Raw genomic sequence first — 26,411 nt, 5'->3', positions numbered from 1 at the left:
AAATAACCATGATTTGACATTCGTATGTGTGTTTTTTTTTAATTAAATGTTTTCATTACAACTTATTGCTAAGGCCAAAATCCTAGGGACTAAGTGCAGGATGCCGTGCTTACTAGCAAAATAAAATTTATGTTAATATGTTCTCACTGGAATACCACCACGCTATTAGCACATACATTAGCAAATAGTGTATGACTAACATAATTTTTGCTCATAAAAAAAGAAACCTGATTTTGATATTTTAAAAATTAAAAAAAAAAATGGTTTCAGAAAATTTAGCATTTTATGTATTTGTTCAAGTCATAAATATTTTCAAAGCTTATATAAACTGAATAGAATGGCACAAAATACAGGTTTTGAGATATGGCCATTTTAAAGTTTCAAAACAAGGGGGGGGGGGGGGGGGGAGAGGGGGGAAATCGCAATTTTCTAAATTCAAAAATTAATATCTCAAAAATGAAAGGTCAAAAAATTATTTAATTTGGGATTTTTCATGCAAACGACTACAACCACAACTGCACAAAAAATCTGAGATGTCATGAACCAGACCATTGGCTGATTTTGTGTATCTTTGTGGCACTTTGTAGTGGCATAAATTTTATACTTTTATGACAAATCCTTTGTGATGTTATGATGTTCACAAAGGTATTTCGTGCAGTAAAAAGATGAGGAAAAGGTGGATGGATGTGAATTACATACTAGTTCAATTATTTATATTTCTGTAGTTATCACACTTACTATTCTTAACATATTTTAAAATAAATGTCGCACAATTTCACACAAGTATTGCTTGTCAATGTGCTAATTAAGAGCACAGTGCTACCAATAAACAACATAAAATAATTTTAATGTTCCTCAAAGCAGGTTTACCTCCACTGAAAATTTTAGTGTATACAGAACTGTCACACTACTACAACAATCTGATAAATTTAAAAAAAAAAAAACAAAGAAGAAGAAGTTACCCAATAAGAGCCAGCGGTGTGATGGGCAAACACATTACTGATTCATTAGCTTCCTGTACGTGATATTTCTGGGAAAAATGTGTATGAAAGATCTTGAGAAACGAGACTTCCATATGAGACAGAAAGTTCAACCAGGTCTACTATTCAATGTCCTGCACAAATTTCCTACGCCAGTTTTAGAACATCTTCATTCCTTGTGTGTGTGTGTGCGTGTGTGTGTGTGTCAACTTAAATGCCAGTGTATTGTGTTGCAAACTTTATGCTACCTGTATTTCAGTGTAGAAAAAAATCGATATGCAATTTTCCTTTGCAACAGAACTATGTTGCAATTCTCTAGCACCCAAATAATGAGCATATGAAATGAGCAAGTCTTGTATGCTCTCTGGAAACAAAAGCTTTTTCTGTAAGGCTATATGCCTAATATACAGAACCATTGTTACAAAATTTCAGTGCAGTCATTCAACAGTTTTACTAATAAACTGCATACATTTAAAACTTAGAAGTCTTTTTCTGAATATGCTGGGCTTGATAATGAAAGTGAAACTTGTCATACACAAAGTCCACCACTGTAACACTGGAGTTGCATAAAATATGAATGCACAGACAAGAGTATAGACCTGACCAGGAATTTATCAAACTGATCTAATTTTCCCCCCCTATTATGTGCACACGATACCAATGTTTTATTCATAAAAGCAAACACACGCAAAAAAAGAAAAAGGAAAAAATGGAATAAAATATAATTAAATAAAATGCTGACATCATGGAAAGGCAAATTAAAAGCTTATATAGAAGTTTAAATTAAAAAAAACCTAAATAAATTACACAGTTAAATCTGTGAATACCCAACTTTCACAGTAACTTGTGTCAACCATACGGCACACTATTATTAGACATCAACTTTCCAGAAACCCTAGTTTCAGTGTAGTATTTCAGAACAGCTTAAAATTGTATTTGTTATTGTCCTTCTACACATCCTCAATTACAAGATAATTTTTTGAAGTTGTATGTAACTATGTGATTTCCTTACATGACTTGCAAAAAGGACCTATATTAAAATGTTACTAATGTTCTGAAGCTAAAGCAATAAATACTTCATTTTTTACTTACGTACTGGAAACAGTAGTGACAATGTCTTCTGTCCAAAGTTCTCTGACAGTCAAATTATTTATGCTGAGTATGTGCGGTGCAACAATCCTGTATGAATGTTAATTGTTAACACTAGTATAATTGCAAACAAAGCTTCACATATATAAGAACTGACTCAGTAGAAAATCTGTCTCAAACGGCATACAGTATAGAATATGGACTACAGGATAAATCGTCAGTGTTATCACACACCACCACCATCACCAGCCACTAAAACTGCAACTGAAGTTAACAGTCATGGTTAAAATTAGCTATCTGAAACTCTACTGGCCCAATATTTGATTTAAGAGTCATTTTGAGTTAAAGAAAGGATACAAATTTAAAAATTTAGCTTATGCTGAGATAAGGGCCTTCACTTCAATTCACTGATGACATTACAGTTCTTTTGTTTTTATGATTTTGAAACAGGGCACCAGCATTTTAAAAACCTTTGCAGCACTACACTGTCTGTCAGTGACAGCAATATACAGCTGCATGGGTAATTTTCCTCTTCTACTAAAGGCAACTGTACATAACACATTAATCACATGTGAAGGTTTATGAGAAGAATGCACCTTGCACTTCAACCCTGCAATCTGAGCTTATTCCCTATCTCTCTTAATAATAAATGATGGTGCCTTTTACTGTATCCAAGAAAAATGGCTTAAAATAAGCAATAAAATTAACATCTAAGGAGAGAGAACTGGGTGCAGAAAGTGTGGGATCAAAGTCTGTCAACTCTATACAGGAAAGCAGGTTGATCCATGCAACACTAAAATCGATCAATTCTTACCATATGGCAAGTTTCCTGTTTAGTGGAAATAAAGAATGAGACTATTTCCAACACATTTCTGAAAACTGTGCAGTGCATCCATTAGCACAAATATTATGTAATGTGTTTGTACATTTTCAGGAGTTGCACACACTGTACACATGGTTGGGACGTTTTCAATTTGTAATATTATTTTTTTACATAATTTCATCCATTCAAAATCTGAAAAAGTTGTACCATCCTAAATTCTACTAATGGTATCCATCTTACCTTCCAGATTTACTTGAATAATTTATAAATTATGGGTATCCAGGTGAGAATATCTTCACAAAGCTACCCATAACAATATGCACAAACTGAGGAGTTTCTTTCACGTCAGCCCTGTATCACCAAAAGGTTAACTGCAACCGAAAAAGTTATTATTTGTTTCAGTTCAAAATGGGAAACAAATCTCCTTATATCCAAAACAACAACAAGAGGGATGAAATTAAACTGCATAAACACCCAAGAAATGCACTGGCATGTAACAAATGTCCACTTTAATCAGAAAGCTGGCGCACCCAATTGTGGATTGAATGTCTTGTATAAGTTTCCTGCCCTTTCACCATAGATACTGGTAACTCAATTTAAGGTCCACTTCTCTTTCTCTCAGATTATGCACAGGCATTCATAACATAGGTTTCTTTATTTTCTCACTGTCTCTTGTTTCCATTTAAAACATCCATGTCTTTCCACATGTACTGTTATTAATTAAGAGATCACAATACAGAACTTCAATGAGGTTTCAAGAAATTAGTCTTCCATTCACCGCTGTCCACACTTGTTTTAGCTAGCAATTGACCCATTACAAGTTCCAGTGCTTCTAGCACATATGTGCGACTTCTTGCAGAATGTCACCATTTGCTTATAGCATAAGTAGTCATAGCATGTGTGTTCCCATGAGGTCCAACTGTTGAGGCAGTGATGATGTACAGGAAGGCCAACTTTGTATGCTGCAAGATGCATTGAGCTACTGAAGTCAAAACTCTGCATAATAAAAGAAGCATACTCTCGCAGTAATACCTGTAAAACTATTTCACTTCCCTGTGATGAGCAAAAACAATTTGGTTTACGAACTCTGGATGTATATCTTGTTTTACCTTAAATACACAGATGTAAAGACACTACCAAATGACTGCACACCAAGGGTCTGTTCAAATGTTATACAGTAATTAAGCTTTCTTATGAAAATATCTAAATGTTACAAACATCATTGCTGTAACCATTTATTATAAAATAAAATATTTACACATTAGAAAAACAGAATTATAAATAACAATTGTAAATCACATTACTGTTTCTAATATCATTTGCAAAATACTATTACTACCTTTATGTTATTTGTGAACAACAACAACAAAGAATCACTAAAACAAAACCAAAAATGATGGTTGCACAACAGTACTGTATCATATTTGACAATGTTTTCTGTCATAGTTCAGAACTGATATTGTTCTGCCTGCAGCAATTACGATAAAAATATTTCATGGTTTCTCATGTCTGTGCACTCAACAAAAACTAAAAGCCAATAATAAAGAATATTTCATAGACATAGATTACTCATGCAATCTGCTGAACAGACAGGAAAAATGCCGATATCAAATTTAATACATACAACTTAAAATCTGCAGATAACTCCTATACCATCGTGCTTCATAATGAGAGGCCATGTGGCGAGGACCAACACAATGGCATGAATTGCTGCCTTCATCTTTTTTTATGGTACCCACTACAAACTGACTATGGTAGTCATGTTGCTAATTGACAAAAAAAATCTCTAGTGAAATATCAATGACAGACATGCAGAGATCAGGAAACAAGCAAAATCGTAAATAGTAAATGTAGATTCATATATTATGAATGACTTCTGCAAAAAAAAAAAAAAAAAAAAAAAAAAAAAAAAAAAAAAAAAAAAAAAAAAAATTCATAGTGTTTCTGTCCTGAGACACAGTAATATATTGCTTAAGTGTTTCACCCTCCCCCCCCCCCCCCCCCCCCCAAAGATCTAGTGACTCCACTATCTAGAACAACAGCTTTGTTTTGTAGAACAAAGGGAGATGCAGAATACTCACTGCAGTATTCATTTCGCACTTTTGCCATTGTTTTAATAACTGTTGGGAAATATTTGTTTATGATCTCACATCTGGGATACTCAGCTAATTTTGTGTGTCTTATAATGCAGAATTTACAGAATTAACAAAGATAACTCCATATTTCTCATTAAACACTGTACTTATCAAATATGCCACTAGATTTCATAAGGCAATGATTTTCGACTATGAAGTACAATGCATCATTAAACTACCATATGAAAAGGATATATTGATACTCATCATCATACAAAGGGGCCACTGAGCCACAGACGTGTTCGATGAAAAAAATACTTTTTTTCTATTTTCACTGTGCCCTATCTGCACCTCAACATCACCTCTATATGGTGAACAGCAATCTATTCTTTGCATATTGTTATTATTCCAACTTGAGCTTTACGTATTTACATAGTTACAGATCTCAATTACCATTTTAATGTAATCACAAACCACAACAGATAAATAAAGAATGTCTGCTTGTCATCTGCTGAAGTATAAGTCTCTCTCCCCCTCTCTCGCTGCCACACTGAAAATATTTTTTCCTTATTCTGGTAACAAAACTGAAACTTTGTTGTACTTACTAAGCATTCAATTTATTTGAACATATATTAGCCCAGACTCAGTTAATTTGTTTTGACAATGACAGGTAGGCGTGTTTATTATATTTGTAATGTAATGTACTTTGGATCAACTATTTCATACTTAGAGAAAACAGACAATAGAGTGTAAAGAAATTGATAAACATGAAGAAGAGAAGTCTTAGTACCAACTCATGGTCTACATAATGCTCTTGTCATGCTCATTATATGGGTGCCAGACCTATCAAAGTTGTTTACAACCAAAAATACATCGCAGCAAGTGTTCTGCCAAAAACAGAACAGAAAACATTATATTTTATTAAAAAATAAATGTAGCTCACTTAACCCAATACGTGCAATCATCACCCACAGAAACAGAATCATTTTTTTTTTTTAAAATAAGCACTGTAGTAGTTCCCTTCGACAAGTGCTCTAGCGAAACATGTAAAGCGGCCATTAACCCCAAAATGGTTTTGGGTGCCACAGTATTTTGATTTTGCAATTCTTACATACCTCCACTCTTACTACTTAATCCATTAATGACTTGTAGAAGGGGGGTGGGAGCTAAGTTTAACACGAAACAGAAATAAACCGTGGCTACGCAGTTTTCACATACAATCTTGTAAAACGTAAATGTCAGTTAAGTGTCACAAAAATGCTTGGTCTGACAGAATACTGTATGCCAGGAAATCAGACTGCTAAACTAGTGTTTACATGACTGAATCCCTTCTGTTTTTAATGCAGCATTCAATACACTGTCAACAATAAATATGGTATAGACGGACCACTATCTCACTGAATCACAAACAGAGTAGGAGTGAACAGTGGTCTTATAGAAATTATTTTGAAATTCACTTGAACCATTGAAAAGATGAATGAAATAAGTACCAGTGTCACTGGTACTGAGAAGAGGCTAAAAGTGTTAAAACTGAACAAAGTCCTGGGGCCCTTGTCAGATTCTATATTGAGCTAGTCCCTCTTTTAACTATAATTATCGTAGACTCCTCGAACAACAAACCATGTCCAGTTCTTTGAAAAAAGCACAGGTCACATCTGTCTACAAAAAGGGTGTAGAAATGATCCACAACACTACCATCCAATATCCTTGACATTACTTTGTTATAGAATTCTGAGCTCAAAAATAATGAGGTATCTTGAACAGAATATGACCACCTCAATGCCAATCAGCAGGGATTCGATAAGCTGAAACCTAGTTCACACTTTCCTCACATGACAAGCTATTTTGCTTTGGATCAAAGCATTCAGGTAGATGCCATATTTCTTGGTCTCCAAACAGCATTTGACCAGTATCACACCTATGCTTATTGTCAAAAGTATGATCATATGCGACTGGAATGACGACTGTTTGGCAGGGAGGATGTAGCATGTTGTCTTGGATGGAAAGTCATTGTCAGATGTAAAAGTAACTTCAGGCGTGCCCGAGGGAGGTACACACCTCGCTTGCTGCTCATGTAGTATATCAATGACATTGCAGACAATATTAACAGTAACCTCAGACTTTCTGTAGGTGATGCAGTTACTTATAACGAAATACTGTAAAGATTGGCAACTTGCTTTAAGTGTTCACAACTGTAAAATTGTGCACTTCACAAAATGAAAAAACATAATATCGTATGACCATTATATCAATGAGTCACAGTTGGAATAGACCCACTCACACAAATACCCGAAAACACTTTTTCAGGATATGAAAGGAAACATTCTCAAAGGCTGTCATTGATAAAGCAGGTTGTAGAGTTTGGTTTGTTGGTAAAATATTGGTGAAGTGCAATCTACAAAGAAGATTGCTTGCAAATCACTAGTGTGACAGGTTCTAGAATATTGCTCAAGTGTGTGGGATCTGTACCAAATAGGACTTACAGGGGATATTGAGCATATACAGAGAAGGACGGCACAAATGGTCACAGGTTTGTTTGATACGTGGGAGCAGAGATAATGAAAAAACTGAATTGGAACACTCTTTAAGATAGATGCAAGCTATCCTGAGAAAGTCTATTAACAAAGTTTCAAGAAATGGCTTTAAATGACGACTCTAGGAATATGCTACAACCTCCTATGCATCGCTCACCTAGAGATCGTGAGGATAAGATTACAATGATTACTGCATGCACAGAGACATTCAAACGATCTTTCTTACCACACTCCACACATGAATGGAATGGGATGAAATCCTAATAACTGGTACACTGGGACATATTCTCTGCCAAACGCTTCACGGTGATTTGAAGAGTATAGATGTATATGTAAAACTGCTTTTACAAGATTATAGAAATCTTCTTCACAGACTCTCAAAAATATACATCAGTGTTACCTCTTACTATATTACAACTTTGAGATGGAGTGTAGATGGAATGCTTTCAATGATTTTTTTTCTACTGTTTGTTGCACTCTCTCCCTCTGTACTGTCCTTTTCATTTATATTCAGCTAAAATATACAAGTTTCTGCAAGTACTATAAATTATACAATTACACATTTTTGCTAGAAGCAGGTTGCTTATTTAGTTTCCTCAGTCACTGCAGCTTTTCTTAGGTTGAGCTACACAAGTACTGTGAAAGCCACATATTTTACATGAAAGTTGCACAGTTTTGTATTTCTCATACTAAGCAATGCCTCGGCATTTGTAACAACTGAACTGATATGGCCACTCCACCTTGCACAACTTTGAAAAATCAGATAAATGAATTTGAATAACACTAATGACTGTAGTACCTTTCATCTGATACAACAGTGAATCTCTATTGAAGATTTTCTTCTGTTTGAGTACATTATGTTATATTTGTTTGTATTGAAGTTTCCAAAAGGGAACATGATGCCGAGTACTTCCTTGAACTATAATTCTAATCTGAAGTGTTTATTGTGTGAAGCAACCTCAATCATACATTATTTTCTTTAATTTAAAAGTGTTAAAAAGAATTTAGTATAGCTCAACGTCTTTCTTGGACACTACTTCGGCAACTTGTGCCACAAACCTACCCCAGAAATCCCACTGGGTAACAGGAAGGAGTCTTTAAAGTTGAAGATGGGATCAGGACCAGATGTAATCCCTGGGGAATATTCACATCACTGAGAGGTGAAGGCTAGGTTAAACGCAGACTGAAAAAATCTATGGTGTGACTGCAATTCAATTCCACAAACTTTCGGTTTCCAGGCACGCGCTTTAGTGCCTGGCCACCAGACCAAACATTAAAAAGTGGTGAAATTGCTGCTAATATGACTTGTCTCAATATGTAAACTCTGACAATTGGAACCATTACATCCACTGACTGATAGTTGTATTGCATGTTGAAGAAGTAGAGTCACGCTGAGAATGGTCAGAATTTTGTTCCATAAGTAATCTCCAAAAATATTTACAAGAAACACGGCAAACAACTTCTGATTTATTTTGGTCTTACCGCAGATATCTGATATAAAATTTTTAAAGTACCTTTCATTGTTATTTTCTTTTACTTTTTTCAGAAGGGGGAGGGTGGTGAAGAGTGAAGAAAAACTGTGAAGTCTATTTTTGTACAAACTTCATCAATTTTCTCAGCACCACAGAACCATTGGTGGACTGTACACAAAAATGTTTCATTGCTTGACATTTCTTGTGTTTGCATATTCATGATATGGACTGAACTCCAATGGCTCCTGGTCCATGAGAAACCCTAATAGCATTTTATTTCAACAGAGCATAAAAACTACGTCAGTCTACATTATGTCAGGACAGCTGCTGCAAAAGGAGAATTGTCTGGCCTGAAACTATAAAGTCATTAAAAAATAAACAATAATAATAATAATTAATAGTAATAGTATTTATAACAACTAGCACTAAGATTCTACAATAATTCTAAATTGATATTTTCAAAACTGAGGCATTTACAAGAAAAACGTCACATAGGTAACTCAATCTTTGGTAGATGAATAATTTTTATGTTCAAAATTATTATAATCTAGATCTTGCCATAACATTGCAAACATCATTTCAGTTCCAGGTAACCAAGGCACCTCATTATGTGGCAGTTTCAATTCCACTGGCAATTTCCTTTTTTTTCCAGGATTCATTAGCTCTTGGTTCTGAAAGCTTTATCTCTGTTCTTGTACCTCAATTTGTACCAATTTGGCATACAGAAGTGTTTCCAAATCTTAATTTTTTTGTATGATGTCCTTTCTTTATACATTTTATTAATAAATCTGTACTAGATTTTTTCACAAAATTCAAAAACATTTTTCTGAGTTGTAAAAGTGCACTCCCAATAAGACAGAGAATTTTCTTGCATAATATGTCACTGCTCCAGTCAAATTATATTTACACCCACTCCATCTTATTTATATACAGATGGGCAATTTCAATAATCCTGTTGTTTGATACTGATATATGGTAGATCTGCAAAAGCAATATTTCTATTAACTTAGGCACAGTGCGCATTTGTCAGAAAGTACTTCAGAAATAGGCACAAAAGCTATCACAGAAGATTGACAAGTTTTGAACCCAGAAAGTACAATACATACTATCTGTAATTTCTACCTGAGTATAGTTGAGAAATTTGATACATTCAAACACTTTCTTGCCGTGACTGATAGTTACTATATTTCATAGACATGTCGCTCATATCTGTTTTTTTTTATTGCAATTTTGCATCAAATTGCTTAATTTTTATTGTGTACTCACCTGTGTTACAATACCCAAATATTACACTAAGGGCATCAAGGTATTACAGAGATACAGAAACTACATTGATGATAAAAATAATTACAGGTAAGTTCTGTTATAATCTTTCATCATCAGATATCATTCTGCTAAAGTACAAAATTTAAAATGTGTGTTGTCATAAAACTATAGGAAAAGAAATATTTAGATGTCAATTAAAAAAATGTCTTAAGGGCTCTTTGAAATAGACGACTGAACATAAAATTGATTACCCGATTCCCATGTCAAAAGTATAAATCTATAAGGGTTGGGACATGAACTATCTTAATCGCAACATTCATTTGTGAAACAAGACTTTTGGCATAGCTACCTTTCGTATGTTAAACAAACCCCTCTGACAATACATGTCTGGTTTACAGGAGTACATTGTGCAACTGTATTTGTTATTATTTCCCTAGTGGCTCTGTAGTCCAGTTACCCTATGTACTGCAATGATAAACATATTTTATAGCTTTTCACACTCTTTCAGTTACAGTTATGAATAGGGGCAACCATGATGCATTCTATCTACTTCATTGAGGTTGACAATGCATGTTGTACATAGCCAATGGAACGCACAGGTAACCAATGACAGCACAACAGGCTTTTCCTCTATGGTCCATAGACTGTCAACGCATCTGCTTTGTATAATAAATGGAAAGATAGTTTCAGATGGCCAATGACCTGCAAGAAGAAGCTTTAGACCACATACGATTGAAACCATTCAATTACTCATCACATAGTAGGTAGTGTAAGATGGCCTTAATGCTTTCCCCTTAATTCCCTTGCCCCAGGAGCACTGCCCCATTATAATCCTCATACTGCTGAAAAGATGAATGAAATCAGTATTAGTGTCAGTGGTGTTGAGAAACAGCTGAAATTGGTAAAACTGAACGAAGCTCCAGGGCCAGATGGAATCCCTGTCAGATTCTATACTGAATTTGCAGCTGAGTTAGGCTATTTTCTAACAACAATCTATTGTAGATCACTAGTGGAAAAAAAGACAAGAAAAAGAAATGTCCCCTGTTCTTGGAAAAGAGCTCAGGTAACATCTGTCTACAAGAAGGGTGGTAGAAGTGATCCACAAAACTACCATCCAATATCCTTGACACTGATTTGTTGTAGAACCTACAACATATTCTGATCTCAAATGTAATGCGGTATCTTGAACAGAATGACTTCCTCAATATCAACCAGCGTGGATTATGAGAACACTGGTCATGTGAAACACAACTTGCACTTTTCACATGCGACATACTGAAAGCTGTGGATCGAGGCAATCTGGTAGATGCAGTATTTCTTGATTTCTGAAAAGCATTTGACTCAATCCCAAATCTACACCTATTGTCAAAAGATCGATTATATAGGGTATCAAGTAAAATTTGGGGAGTTATCGTCACATGTAGATGTAAGTGCGGGTGTATCGCATGGAAGTGTATTAGAACCCTTGATGTTCATGCTGTTTATTAATGGCATAGCAGACAACATTAACAGTAACATCAGGCTTTCTGCAGATGATGCAGTTATCTATAATTAAGTACTATCTGAAACAAGGTGCATAAATATTCAGTCAAATCTTGATAAGATTTCGAAATGATGCAGAGATTGGCAACTTGCTTTAAATGCTCACAATTGTAAAACTGTGCATGTCACAAAATGAAAAGCATGGTATCCTATGACTACAATATCAATAAATCATGGTTGGAACTGGCTAGCTTATACTAATACCCGAGTATAACACTGTGGGTATATGAAATGGAATGATCAATCTGGCTCAGTCTTGGATAAAGCAGGTGGTAGACTTTGGTTTATTGGTAGAATACTGGGGAAGTGCAATCAGTCTACAAAGGAGATTGCTTACAAATCATTTGCATGACCCATTCTAGAATACTGCTCAAGTGCGTGGGAACCATACCAAAAAGGACTAATTGGGGGTACTAACATGCAGAGAAGGGCAGCACAAATAGTCACTGGTTTGTTTAATCCATGGAAGAGTGTCACAAAGGTACTCACAGAATTGTATTGGAAGACACTGAAGATAGACATAAACTATCCCGAGAAATTCTATTAACAAACATTCAAATGGTGACTTCGGGAATATACTACAATCCTCTAGCTATCAGTCACATAGGGATCGTGTGAATAAGATTAGAATAATTACTGCACACACAAAGGTATTCAAACAATCATTCATCGAGTGCTCCATACATGAATGGAACAGGAAGAAATCCTGGGTTAACGGAAACGTCCGATTCCACCCGTCTGCTTTGACCAATGACATCACTAATATGGCGGAAACAACCACTCACAACAACTCCCATATCGCAATTGTGACGTCATTACGTAAACATGACAACAAACACAAAAATAGATCGAAAAATCATCAAACACATATTCCTCCAAAAATATAATGAAACTAATGGGACAAGCAGGGGAAGTTGGGAGTTTTTGGGTAGGGACAAACTAAAAATAAACGCACGCCACTAAACCAAATGACAAAAACGATAAAATAAAACAACCAGAACATTCCCAAAATCAACTAAATACAATCCACTGGAATTGAACACTTCCCTTGACCTATATAGACCAACAGAAACTACCGATACCATATCAAGAAACCCAAACTACAACTATGTCTACAATCGTAACTACTTCAAAAAGCACAACAAACCAACAAAATTGGAATAGAACACTTCCCTTGACCTATATAGGTCTACCGATGCCACACTATAAGTCTCAAAACTTTCACCACCACCGCACTAAATCCTACCACAAAAGAAAACACCTACGATATCAAAATTGGAATCGAACGCTTCCCTTGACATGTTATCCTTACAACATCTCTACATATAGCCGTCCCTAATCCGAGCCGCCAGAACTTTAGCAAGCCTCTTTTCTTCATGACACAATGAACATTTCACGACTTCAGCCACCAGGCCAAATAGCTGAAGAAATTTTATTAGAGACAACGCACTGTCTCCCATCATCGCCGGCAACCGAAAACTGTTGGCCTTGTCAGTCATATTTATACCTACCAAAGACATGAACAAAGAGGTTTACCAAAATTCACTCACGACAAACAGAAAAAAAACTACAATAACGTTGAAATAACAAAACCAAAATAGTTAACTCACTGAAAAATATTCCGCTGAAAGCACAGTCACCACCGATACCATACATGTACAGTGCTAGCACGCAAGTGAACCCCATACGCCATATAACACGCTAACCATAAACACACCACTAGAGAGAACCACCGACCGCAACAATACGCCACCTATGAACATGCCACACAAGCAAACTAAACCAAAAACATCACTCATCACACAGCACGTAGACACACCACCAGAGAGCACCACCGATCACATCAAAACGACACCTACAAACATGCCACTCTCACAAACTAAACTCCGTGCCGTCGTGACGTCACACAACACAACAGCCGACGGGTGGAATCGGACGCTTCAGTTGACCTGAAATCCTAATAAATGGTACAATGGTACATACCCTCTGCCCTGCACTTCACTGTGATTTGCAGAGTATTGATATAGATTTTTTTTTTTTGAAAGGATGTTTTGATGACTGATGATATACTTCTAAATTCAGTCAGTCAGTGACAATCTGATGGAATGAACTGAAACTTTCAATCTACAGTTTTACCAACTCAAAACCAAACCGTCATCTTTCATCCTAACCCAGGCATCATGCTATAGTACAGTACTTTCAGACAATTAAGATTTCATATTCATGTTCATTTTTCAGTGATCTGGTCTCTCTCTGTTTGTGCACATAATATGCCACACAACACATTACATTTTGGGACAACGCCAATGTTCGAAGGTTTCATTAACCCATTTCATGAGATGGAGAAGCACAAATTTTATATTGTGAGATACAGCTCAGCAACAGTAAATAAACAGTTCCAAGTAAGGATTTCAGCTATATACTGTGTTTCACATATTTATTTCTATTGTTCTGGCAAATACCTTGCAAACTTGCAGAATTGCAACCACCTTTTTTTCTTCCAAATACACCGTTATCTCATGGTTATCATCACATCGTGATTTAGGACACTACCTTCAACTCGTTGCTGTTAAACACACTGCCTGTCTGTTGCTCTCTCATTCCTCCCTTGCAAGCAGTAGTTGACACATACAGTTTCAATCCAGTCACTCCTCGTAGTGAGTACTGTGACGCTGATCTGCTCAAGCATGCAAATAACACCACTATTCCTTTCAATGGTGTCCGCAGTTTATTCCACATCATCTATCATTTTTTGAAATATATAGTACCCAGCAAGACTGGAAATACATTGAGAGACAATACCTCAGTTTAAGCTGTTGCCACCAAAGTTAACATGCTAATTTCTGCAGGTTGCCTACCACAGATTTTTCAAATTCAATTCACAACCTGAGGTAGTGGTTAAGTTGATGGTAACCATCACAGCAGATGTATAACCATCCTAAAATAACTGTCACACGTCTCCGATTTCCTAAATTTCAATCAGGACATGAGAGATTATAAGAATTCACTGCAACCAAATGTGTTGTCCATTGATTATTTCCTCACTGGTTACTCAAAACTCCCTTTCTTTCCCAACACACTTTATAGCAAGAGCTTGCAACACTGCTACATGAAACATTTAAGTAACAGCATTGTCCGTAATTGTAATTTTAACATTTAACACTAACCTTTATCTCTTATTCATCATTATTTCAACAAGACACAATTCAAATATGAACCATCTCCAAGGCTTTGCTTCTTGTATGATAAAAGAAAATCTGTGAGAATAAGTTTGAGCAACAAGATGTTTGTAAAATAGATATGAAAAAAAGATGAGAACATTTAATAAAAACCATCGGTTCTACATGAAATGGGGGGAGGGGAGATGCCAAATCCGCAAAAAATGACAAGTAGAAATCAGAAATAAAATATGAATGAAAAATCAACACTTTGCTAGGCTACAACCATCAATATGAGAGATGTTTCAATTAACCATACCTCTGTAGATTGTATCTGTGAAACTGTTAAAAGAAGAACAACACTCCATACCAGTCTCTAAAATTCATCTTCATTAGTCACAGCACATACTGTACAATTGTTTATCTTCTAGTGACAATGTTGGACTTCAGATCACACAGCTTCCATGAGCAAGACACTGTTGTTAGATTTTCTAAAATTATTTAAATTCTTGGCAAAGAACACAGAATAAAATTAATTTGACAATGCAAATAGACTGCACGATATTTTTCTCCCTTTACTCCTTCATAAAGCAAACAGAATAATGGAAGAAACTTTCACAAACTGTTTGTAGCAGCAGCAATAAGTGCTTTTATTTTGTCATATACTATTAATAATCATGCATGCCTTTGCCTCTGAAAATTTTCTTCTTAAATTTAAGAAAGAATACAGCCTTAAAAAAAAGAATGACATATGACAACATAGCCGTTCCTCAAACAGCAAGTAATAATATCAAGAAGACTTCGCACTATATTCAGATAACTGTAATGCAGAATTTGTGTACTTGTTCTTCAAGCTTGATGAACTGTGACTCAATTTTTGTGCAAGGTTTTTTGACCATATGGGCACTCAACAGCAAGGTTATCTGCACCCTGACACATTTTAAAAGGAATGAATGTGCTGGATTATCATTACAAATTGTTCTCAAAGATAACATAAGGATAGCTGATGCCAAAAATTTTAGATGGGGTTCAGGTCAAAGTGCTCAGAAGAATTGTGCAGCAAAACCACTTTCTACTGCTCCATGGATAAATGGCAGTACTATTTGCATCATTCTAAGTGATACTGCGCATGTTCTGATAAGTGGTTCCACACAGCAGTATGACCAAAATACAAACACAATCTTTGTTTTAAGAACAAGCTTATACAATAGCAGATACAGATGACTGACAACTGGTTTCTATAGTATATTTGGTTTTGTACTACATGAACATCTTCACATCTCAGTAACAATGGATGTGGATATGAAAGTCCAATCTTTGAATGAAAACTTTTGAGCCTCTTCAAATTCAATTCTCATTGTAGGCTGTTACTGAAATTACACTGATACATTATGCCTGCCATTATTATACTTGGATGAATAACCTGATACCACACAGCGGAGGGGGGGGGGGGGAAGGGGGGGGGGGCGCTTAAGTCTAGAACAGGGCCTGTGGCAGCCAAGGCCGTGCTTCTCTACCGCTCACAGGTTGACAATTCATCAGCTTTGCGTACTCAATGACAGGCGAGAAAGTGTCTAGCACCAAAATAGAAACCAATCTCTTCTTCGCTGTTATCATGAACATTTGACCATTTTTCTCCAAATATGTCACAAATTAAGAGATTGTGGTTAGGGTGGAACATGACAGTTTGGTTATGAGTTGACAAAAAGTCAATGAATGTAAAAAAAACTGGTTATGGTGATATATTAATCTGTGGCTTAGCCCAAGGTTAAGGTTGGATTGGAATGTGACAGTTTGGTCATGAGTTGGTGAAGCCAATGGATGTGAAAACTAAAATAGCTGGTTGCGATGACCGGCTGAACTTTATTGAACCCAAGGCCTATGTTAGGTTGGGATATGATAGTTTTACTTGCAAAAAATACATTAATAATCTTTATTTGTTTTTATACTGGTTTGTTTTTATACTGGTTAGCTTGGGATCTGACAGCATCACTTCAATTAAATTAATAATCTTTATTAATCAAATTGTGTGCAGGGACTGAACGTAGACAATCAGGAAAAGAACAGCAATTGATTGAAACATCCATTGTTTTATTACAGCAGATCTAGATTTCAACTATGACATTCATCTGCAGTGCATAAAACAACAGGTGAAATTTGTCCAAAGGTATCACGATTAAACAACATTGGCAGGTGTACAGCGTACAGGAGTCTAACTGTATGCTCTACACCAACCAATATTATTCACTATGTAACAGTTTGGAACAATGTCAGCTGTTATGTATATTGAAATGTAATAAAACAACAGATTCTGAGATCAACAGTTGTTGTTGTTTTTGCCATTGCCAATAATCTTTAATGTCAAATATTTGCTGGTTTCTTCTGAGTGTGTTACAATTTTGTAGGTAGTATGTCTTTGAAAGTCATTGTGTGTTCACTGCTGTCTCACTGGCTGCATAGATCGAGCAGCTGACACATTCTTTTTCCTTCCCATTACACCTCACAGCAAGAGCTGACAGAACTGCTGCACGAGATGCACAGAATAAGTACACAAATGGCCATGATGTAGGCTTTTACAGTGGAGTGTAGTGAAGTTTGTGATACTGCAGTTCTGCTTGACGAGTGGCTTCAGTCAGAACAATTGTATCGAAATAAATGATTGGCAATAGATTGATCTGTAGTGGAACCCAAAGTCTAGGTAAGTCACAAGAAGGTCGAATAGCTTAGTTGTAACTTGGCAAACCCAATGATTGTGTCATGGCAATATAATTTTTTTTTACAGTGACCTGTAATAATATTAATGTTCCCATTTTAAATTATTTTTCCACTGCAGTGTGCCATTTACGGGCTTTACGCGTTTCAAGAAGCAAAGACCAAGTACATTTTTGTCCAAAATTTCTTTAACAATAAGAGGATCTTAATAGTTTCATATTTAAACTATTTGATCAAGATGGCACCGATAGGAAAGTGTAGTGACACTTCTCTCTCGTTAAAAAGGTAAAAATTGAACAGTTCTTCGTGGATAGAAATGTGAAAAGCATGTGATGAAGGGTATACCGTGTATCAAATGCAAACACTGGTTACACGAAAAGTGCGCGAAAGTAAATCTAAAATTCGTCAGCGATGATTTTCCGTGGACATGTCACGGCTGTTTACGTGACAAAACGGCTGATCTGTAAGTACAGTTGATACAAAAAACGAAATTATAAAGTTACAACCAAGTGACATTGAGGCATTAAAATCCGAACTTTTGGCCATCAAGAAAGAAAACGATACATTAATACAAGAAAAGAAGTCCTGTGTGTGTAAAAACCATCAAACGGAAAAGCAAGAAGATCACGAAAATACGAGTGAACGATCAGACTTTAAAAACAACAACATTTCAAGTGTTCCCGCTGATGTGTCGGTAAACTCAGTAAGCCAAAAACTGGAAGATAAATATAAATGGAAGGTGGTGACATACAGCAAAAGGAAAACAAGGCAACTGATACGCAACAAAAGGAAAATGACTTTTTAATAATTGGTGATTCGCTGCTGAAGAATATCGCTGTCTCCAATTGCAAGATCGGCGAATGACCTGGAATTAGAACGCAACAACTCGGTAAATATTTTAAAAATATAGTAAATGCACGACATGCTACTACAGAACCAGATTCTGAAACCTTACATAATTATTAAGAGATGTTTATACATGTTGGAATGAATTCGTTAAGGAGCACCAGTGAGGAAGAAATGGCAAACAAAACAAGAAACACGATTCATGCTGCAAGAAATATGTATGCAGGATCTCGGCTGATACTTGGCGGAATCATAAACAGAAGGTCAGTAAGTGAAAAATATATCGCCAAAATAAACTGTGATCTTAAAGAACAATGTGATCATCTAGGGGCAGTTTTTATAGACTCAAACAAATTCCTGTGTGAAAACTCACTAGCGAAGGATGGCTTGCATTTAAATAGACTGGGGTCTGTAACATTCAGCATCTGTTTGCAGATGTCTGCAAAATCATTAGAAGCAAAGGAAACTAATATGGCCTGAAGGGGGTGAAACATTGTACACTCTAGCTGGAAAAGAAAAATATAAGCACCATACAAAAAAAGATGATGTTAAAGAATTTGCCTCAGAATACAGCTCACAACATGTAAACCAACAAAAGAAAAATTAAATAAAAGTACTTCATCAAAATACACAATACTTTGGTAACAAAAAATTAGAAGCAGAAGTACTCCTGAGTGAAGTAAGACTAGACATATTATGCATCAATGAACATGGACTAACTGGAAGTAAAATATGTAATGTTGTAATAAAGGACTACAAACTAGTTAGTTACTTCTGCAGATGTAAATATAAGGGGGGTGGTGGTGAAAGTGACAGAGGATTTTAGTGTGTACAGATCACCATGTGGCAATATTAGTATCTTTCTGGTGGGGGGGGGGGGGGGGGGGGGAAGCTAGCTTATTGAGAATGAATATAAAGAAAATCCTTATTATATGTGGAGACTCCAACATTGACATGGGAAAAAGACACAAAAATAAGAAAGGATTTTGAAGAATTGTTAATACAGTATAACATGAAAGTAACAATAACTGCACCAACAAGAGCGACTTCACAAAGTGAGACAGTTATTGACAACATAATTACTCATATGTGTAACCATGAGTCACATGTAGTTCAGACAGAAATATCGTATCATCATGGACAACTAATCAGCTTTTGCAGAAGTAATGATACAGTATCAGAACCAAAACAAACAACCAAAAAAATTAGGATCATCAGTGAACAAAATATCAACATCTTTAGAACAATGTTAAGTAAGGAAACCTGGAATGAAACCCTACAGACCCAGAGTGTAAATGACAAATATGATGCATTTATTTCAACAATGAAATACCATTTTAACGTAGCATTTCCCAAAGTAAAGAGACAAGAAACGCTGCAAGATCAAACACAGTGGATTACCAGTGAAATACTAGAAAAGCGAAGGAAGCTGCAGGATCTAAGACGCATGGGTGAAGCTGAAAACTACAAAATGTTAAAAAAGAATAATAGAAAAACAATAAGAGAAGCAAAAGCAAGAGACACCACCACAACGAACTCAAAAAACAAGGCAAAGGCAGCTTAGAATGCAATTAATGCTGAAAGAAAGGACAAAGATGGATCAAACAAAGAAGGTATTAGGTCAATTAAAACAGACAACACAGTGGTCACAGATGGTATGGAAATAGCAAACATACAGAATAATAACTATATCAGTGTAGTAGAAAACTTAAAATTGGAAAGAAATAGTCAAAAACAGAAGAGCGTCATGCAGTACTATGTTCTTAAGACCAGTCACGGAAGATGAACTATGGGAAACTATACAGAAACTGAAGTCCAAGAAATCAGCTGGTGGTGATGAAATAATAAATCATGTAATAAAGCTGGTAGGCCTAAGTGAGCAGATAATAGCACCACTGCTGAACACAGCAAACTGTTGTTTCAGAGATGGAATTTTTCCAGAAAAACTGAAGATAACGAAGGTGGTGCCAGTGTACAACGAAGGAGATAAGGATGACCCCAACAACTTCAGACCAGTTTCACTTATATCAGTTTTCTCGAAAATCCTAGAAATGCTTATGTATACCAGATTGGTTAATTATTTGGACAAACATAACATTCTCATACCCTCACAACACTGTTACAGAAAGGGTAAATCTACAGAATCAACAATTGCCAATCTAACAGAATACATTTTAAAGTTCTTAGATGAAAAAAAGGTTTCCTCTGCGATGTTTCTGGATCTTTCAAAATCATTTGACACCACTGACCATGAAATGATGATACAAAAATTAGGCAACTATATCATTCAAGGGCAACCAGGTGAATGGATAAAATAATACTTGTGGAACCGCAAGCAGTATGTATCATTAGGAAACTCATACCAATCAGAAACCAAACCCATCAAATATGGAGTGCCCCAGGGTTCGGTAATGGGGCCATTGTTATTTAATGTGTTTGTTAATGATATAGATCTTGAGAAGGAAGAAAAGGAAATACTGTATGCTGATGATATAACACTAAATAGTGACCAAAATATGGAACAGCTTGAAAGTAGAGCATACATATTTGCAAATGTTACGGCTCAAGAAGTACGGAGCATACCCCACTGACTGGCAATGCTAGAAAAAGGACCCTAGTACTCTGGTATCAGACTACTAAGAAGTCTGCCTAAAAACCTGCAAGATAGTGTACTTGACAATGACTTTCCAAAGAAAACTTAAAAGACTATCTCATTGAAAAAGAGTTTTAAAGTGTTGCAGAATACTTACAACATTAAATTTGTATATATCGTTATTCATTATCAATTATGTAAAAATGTAACCTGTAGGGGTAGAAATATAAGTGATAATGAATGTTATTACTTTGACATGTCCTACATTACACATACATTTACTGTATAAAATGTAATCTTACAGGATCAAATAAAATTCAAAATGTGAACAACTTTGTGTTGTCATAGCTGACAGTGGTTATGTAGTGCTTGTCGATAGTGTCATTAGTAAAAGATGAAGGGTGGTTGTCATATTCTTCATTACACCAACACAGAGTACGTCCAGCGTGTATTGTCCGCAGACTTCGGGCATAATAGTGTCTCACATCTGGCCAGTTAAAGGCCTATAAACCCTCTACACTGATCCACATATCTCTGAATATGTGGTTGTAGAATAATCCACACCATTCCATTAAAAGTAGGCTGGCAAAGGTGTAACACACAGACTGGACATAACAGAAAATCTGCTCATCCAGGGATGGATATAAGAACTGACAAATTGTGTGTACAACAAACACAGGTGAATTTCACGTTATCGTTAAGGTGTCCTATTGACATCTGGGCACAATGCCCTTAAAACATTTAATGCATTGCAATAATTACGCACTTCACATAAGAAGCTACAGCAGGCAACACCCACAGCTTGACATTCACCACATAAGCAATTTCAGTGATTGGTTCTTCACTTCTGCTGAATACGGGATATATGTAAATAACTACCTCCTAATCAAAATAGTTCAATGAAATTCAAATACACAACAAAAACCAACCTCCTACCCATTTTGTGAAAATTTATATGCTATTCCCGCAATTATCAGTTAAACCTAACACTAGCGATTTGCACAGGTTGTAAAGTAACTTTTACTTTGCAAGACAGCAGCTTGCCCATGTCGATAATATGTTTTCAAAACAAAATAAAAATCATATTTGGAACGAAACTGGCAAAATGGAGTCCTAGCAACGCACAGCGCGCACAGGAACCATTTTTAACACCGCCAAGAGAATAGTCCTTCAAAATAAACAGAGATTCTTGCGCACAGGTTAACAATAATTACGTAAGGAATTTATATGTAATGTACCTTCATATTTCGAAGACATAATACGCCCTTTTATTCGTCCAAAACACAAATATTACGCTTCTTCAACTCGCTGAACCACAATTCGTCCGCTCAAGATACAGTGACGTCACATGGTAGGTGTATATTCTTTGCTTCGATTATATGATAACCAATAATATCGAATGGTTACGATTTTATTTTATTTTTAGTGTTGCATTTCGCGAAGAAAACCATCCGAAGGCTTTCATTACACAGCAGCAAAGGGCTATTCCATGACAGAACCACAATTTCTGTGCAGATTCCCAGACTAGAGATCTGCAGTGAGCTCATCTTTGCTTGCACATTGATCTCTGGAATCGAATTATTATTATTATTATTATTTTTTTCTCTTTGACCAATGTGTATTATTGAGCATTGTACGAGTCTGTTGTTGACCACCGTGTTTTGTTACGTACAAAGACGCAATCGTCAGTGACAGAGGAAGTGTGCTATAAGTTTCAGTATGTCAGCAACTACTAACAAACAGTAAGTATTAAAAAGTAGCAACTTGTGTCATCTAGTTGTAATTATAATTTAGTTATGGTTGTACCTTCTTCACCATATCTTTAAACAGAAACAAATAGTGAACTTGAAGAGTGCCATTCAAAATAAATACCTTGTACAGTTGTCATTGTAAGTAATATAACGCGATCTGTAATTGACAGGTATGGCCTAATAGTTCCAAAAAAGCCAGGTCAGTCTGGATTACAACCTCGACTCTCGGTATTTAATGACAATAGTGATTCTGGAGATGAAGGAGGTGACTGGGTAAAACGAGCCTTGAAGGTAACAAGATAGCATATATATGAGGGCGGGAATACGATTTTATACACATTCGCATCCCTTGTTGCTGTTATTTCCGAATCATAAATTAAATATACGTTCCATGTAATTTTACTGTTCACAGCGAGATTCTCAGAAGAGTTTACAGAAGAAACAAACTAAACTTGAAATGGAAAAAGCATTGGCCGTGGATCCTACAGTTTATCAGTACGATGAGATATACGATAAAATGGAGAAAAAGAAAGCAGAGGAAAAAAAACTGAAATCAACTGACAAGAAGGTAAGAGTTTCAGGACCAAATAGGCCCTGTGCAGATATCATTCCTGTATCATTGTGTGTTTCTACATGATAATACATGCAGCTAAGTCTTCTTCTTACCGTAGTAGCCTGTTCACCCGAGAGACTCGGTACATTTTTATTAGTTCCTTCATTGTACATCACAACTTCCATTAATGTATTAGTTATAAAATAACTTAAATGTAGCCAATAGTAAAAATGTCCTTTTTAAAATAAATATAAAGATCTTGTGAAGGGCATATACTGACTGAAGCACTACCTAAAAAAAAGAAAGAGAGGGGGGGGGGGGGGGGATCTCGAATCAAGTAGGCCCTAAAAGTGTTTTAAGTTTCTTTAGAATTCGTATTACTTAAAATCACTTAAGGTCAATATGAAAGTGATTGAATATTTTCATTTTACCGATTCTGTATGTCAGGTTAAATAGTAGACCAATGCAATTAAATTCCTGATGTTATATTTATGACTAGTTGTAAATTGCAATTGTACTTAATCATGACTTTATGATTCTGTTGTTTTCAGTTAGTATTCCAAGTTGGGGTCAGTTCACGCATTCAATATCACTTGTCTGCTTTGATCCGTGACATAACTGTGTGGTGTTGTTTGACATAGTGGTGGTGTGGCTTATTTAATTTTGTATTGTTTGCAGAGGATGTGCTGGAGTATGAAATGGTACACTTTAGTGTGGTTTGTTTGACTTTCTAAATTGTTTGTGAATCTTGTTAGTGATATTAGACTCTTGACTACAGTTGTGGTGAAAATAATGTTGGGAGAGTTTGTAGCAATTTGTTACAGGGTGGTTATAATTTAACCTCGGTGCAGCACCCCCCCCCCCCTTAAAAAAATCACACACAAACATTAAAAGAAAACAAAACAATAAAACCCATCTGTTAATTAAATAACATTCAGAATGTTACATAGTTACCCCTACACAAAAAGAGCCATCTTATTAAACTAATGCAGCTACTTACTATTACAGTAATTTGTTTTTTGATGCTAGAAAAGCAGTTATATAACATTTACACATCCAGAAAACAAACTTATGTAAAATTGTAATAACTGTAAGTTCAATATAGTTTAAATACAGAAATTTGTAGGTAGCTACTAATTCTTGGATCTTTTCCTTTTTTAATTATTTCTTAGTTTTGACCAAACAAGCCTGTAGGTGAAGGAGGTTCACTCAGTGGATGCTTCGCTGGCAGGGCAAGAAATGAGGCACTAATGAAATAGTTGTATAAATGGATTTGTCTTGTATAAATTAATCATAGGAATTTAAATTGAACTTCTTAATTGTTAATAAAGAAAAATGCAAAAAGCAATAAAAAGGAACTTTTTTACTGTTTTTTTTTCAATCCTGGTTTATTAGTGGGTTATTTTAATGTTGGAAAGCCTGTGCAATAGATTAGTTTTTTGGGTTTTGAATTATTAGTTCAGTGTGTTGTTTATGGTTGGAGATTTAATGTTTTATGTTAGTTACAGATGTAGCATTAGAGTTCATAAGTAGATCCCTGCATTTCACAATGGTGGATGATGTGTTGAGCATAACTGATTTCCTGTAGGTATTCAGTTTAATTGGCAACTAGGTTAGGTGTTAAGTTTGTGAAGAAGGTATGAGACCAACCAAAGTCGCTGCATCTCTGACTGGGGAGTAGTATATGTGGCTAGTCGACAGGACAACATATGACATTCAATCTAGAGGGATTCCTGGTTTGAGAAGCCTAGGCTTGCTATTTGAGAGGTTGTAATGATGTTGCCATTACAGAAGCATCTGATTCCATCTGTCTATTTTGACCCATGATATCACTATATACGCACGACGACAAACCCAAACAAAAATAAAAATGACACACTAACTTCTCACTCCAAAAATAAAACGAAACTAACGGGCCAACCACAGAAAATTGGGTTTTAGGGTGGGGACAAGCTAACTATAGAACAATATATAAAATAAAAAACCACTGCACAATCCCAAAACAAATAATATAAAAAAATATAAATTACAACCCGCGGCAACACCAACAAAACTGCAGGAATTGAACATTTCCCTTTACTTAGGTATCTCAACTGCAGCTGTCGATACCAAAAAACCAACTCAGACAACTCCAAAAAGTGAAACCAAAATCCCCAACAACTCAAACACTCTAATACCCCATATTCACTCATAAATGAACAACACACAAAACATCACTGTTACTATAAAATAAAACCAAAACAAAAATTATTTACTAACAAAAGCCCCCAGTCACACACACACACACACAGACCCTCAGCTCACCACCCTCGGCCTATGCATCCTGCCCACAGCCCTCAAAAAATACAAAAATGCTCTGGGATGCTCTTCTGTTGGCAGTGCTCCTGTAAATGAGAGTGCAGGTTGGAAGAGCACTTCTTCCCCTTCTCTATAACTGATTTAATTGCCTCCCAAAATCACTTTACAGTGTTAGTAAAAGCCCTAGTTTCATAATCATTAAACTCAGTACTGTGAATAACTGCTAAATTATTATAATCCCTCATCCTACAAGACAAAAACGCATCAGAAATTATAGTACTACTTTCCTCACTATGTTCCTCAATCAGACCTGCTAGTTCCCTCTTACTATGACCTTGGAAAACCCTAAAAATGCAATCAGTCCTGCCCCCTCCCTCTGAAATAACAACCCCACAAACTAACCCGAGAACTGCCCCTCCTGTACTTCCTCTTACCAAACTGTGTTTCATCAATTTCAACAATCACCCCTGGCCCACCCAACTTCCCCATGTACTTCACATACTCAAACAACCCTCTTGATAAAAGGGACCAATAACAAAAATAAGTGAACAAGGCAATCTCCCTCATGGCCAACCCACGTTTCTCAAACCGGGTACCACATCTTGTTGCCAGATATTATCGTGTCAACTACACCACATATACATGTCCCTGGACCGAGCTGCCATAACTCTCGTCAACCTCATGTTTGTTGCCACGAACGTGACACCCAGCATATTCAG

The 26,411-nt window shown here is 35.9% G+C and overlaps 2 protein-coding genes across 8 annotated transcripts in view; one reads left to right on the top strand and one right to left on the bottom strand.

The window, feature by feature from the left end:
* LOC126203969 (RNA-binding protein 5-like) overlaps positions 1-22,456 on the bottom strand; it is a 124,681-nt gene extending 102,225 nt beyond the window's left edge. For 2 of the 7 annotated variants that reach the window (XM_049938384.1, XM_049938387.1), the window contains exons 1-3: positions 22,329-22,434; positions 3,133-3,263; positions 2,073-2,159 (exon numbers count right to left, since the gene is read on the bottom strand). The gene's annotated coding sequence lies outside the window, so the exon portion shown is untranslated. Of the gene's footprint in view, positions 1-2,072; positions 2,160-3,132; positions 3,264-22,328 lie in introns of all 7 variants that reach the window. The other 5 variants (XM_049938386.1, XM_049938389.1, XM_049938388.1 and 2 more) reach the window with 4 other exon arrangements.
* A 233-nt stretch (positions 22,457-22,689) lies between these two features.
* Positions 22,690-26,411, top strand: part of LOC126203805 (nuclear speckle splicing regulatory protein 1) — a 67,315-nt gene continuing 63,593 nt past the window's right edge. The window contains exons 1-3 of the mRNA XM_049938172.1: positions 22,690-22,832; positions 23,012-23,132; positions 23,254-23,409. Coding sequence (XP_049794129.1) covers positions 22,810-22,832; positions 23,012-23,132; positions 23,254-23,409 — 300 coding nt within the window. The 5' untranslated portion in view covers positions 22,690-22,809. The remainder of the gene's footprint in view (positions 22,833-23,011; positions 23,133-23,253; positions 23,410-26,411) is intronic.

This window comes from Schistocerca nitens, chromosome 9 (genome assembly GCF_023898315.1).
Source record: "Schistocerca nitens isolate TAMUIC-IGC-003100 chromosome 9, iqSchNite1.1, whole genome shotgun sequence".
Classification (NCBI taxonomy): Eukaryota; Metazoa; Arthropoda; class Insecta; order Orthoptera; family Acrididae; genus Schistocerca; species Schistocerca nitens.
The sequence above is the reverse complement of the archived record's forward strand: the minus strand, read 5'-3'. Positions and strand labels throughout refer to the sequence as shown.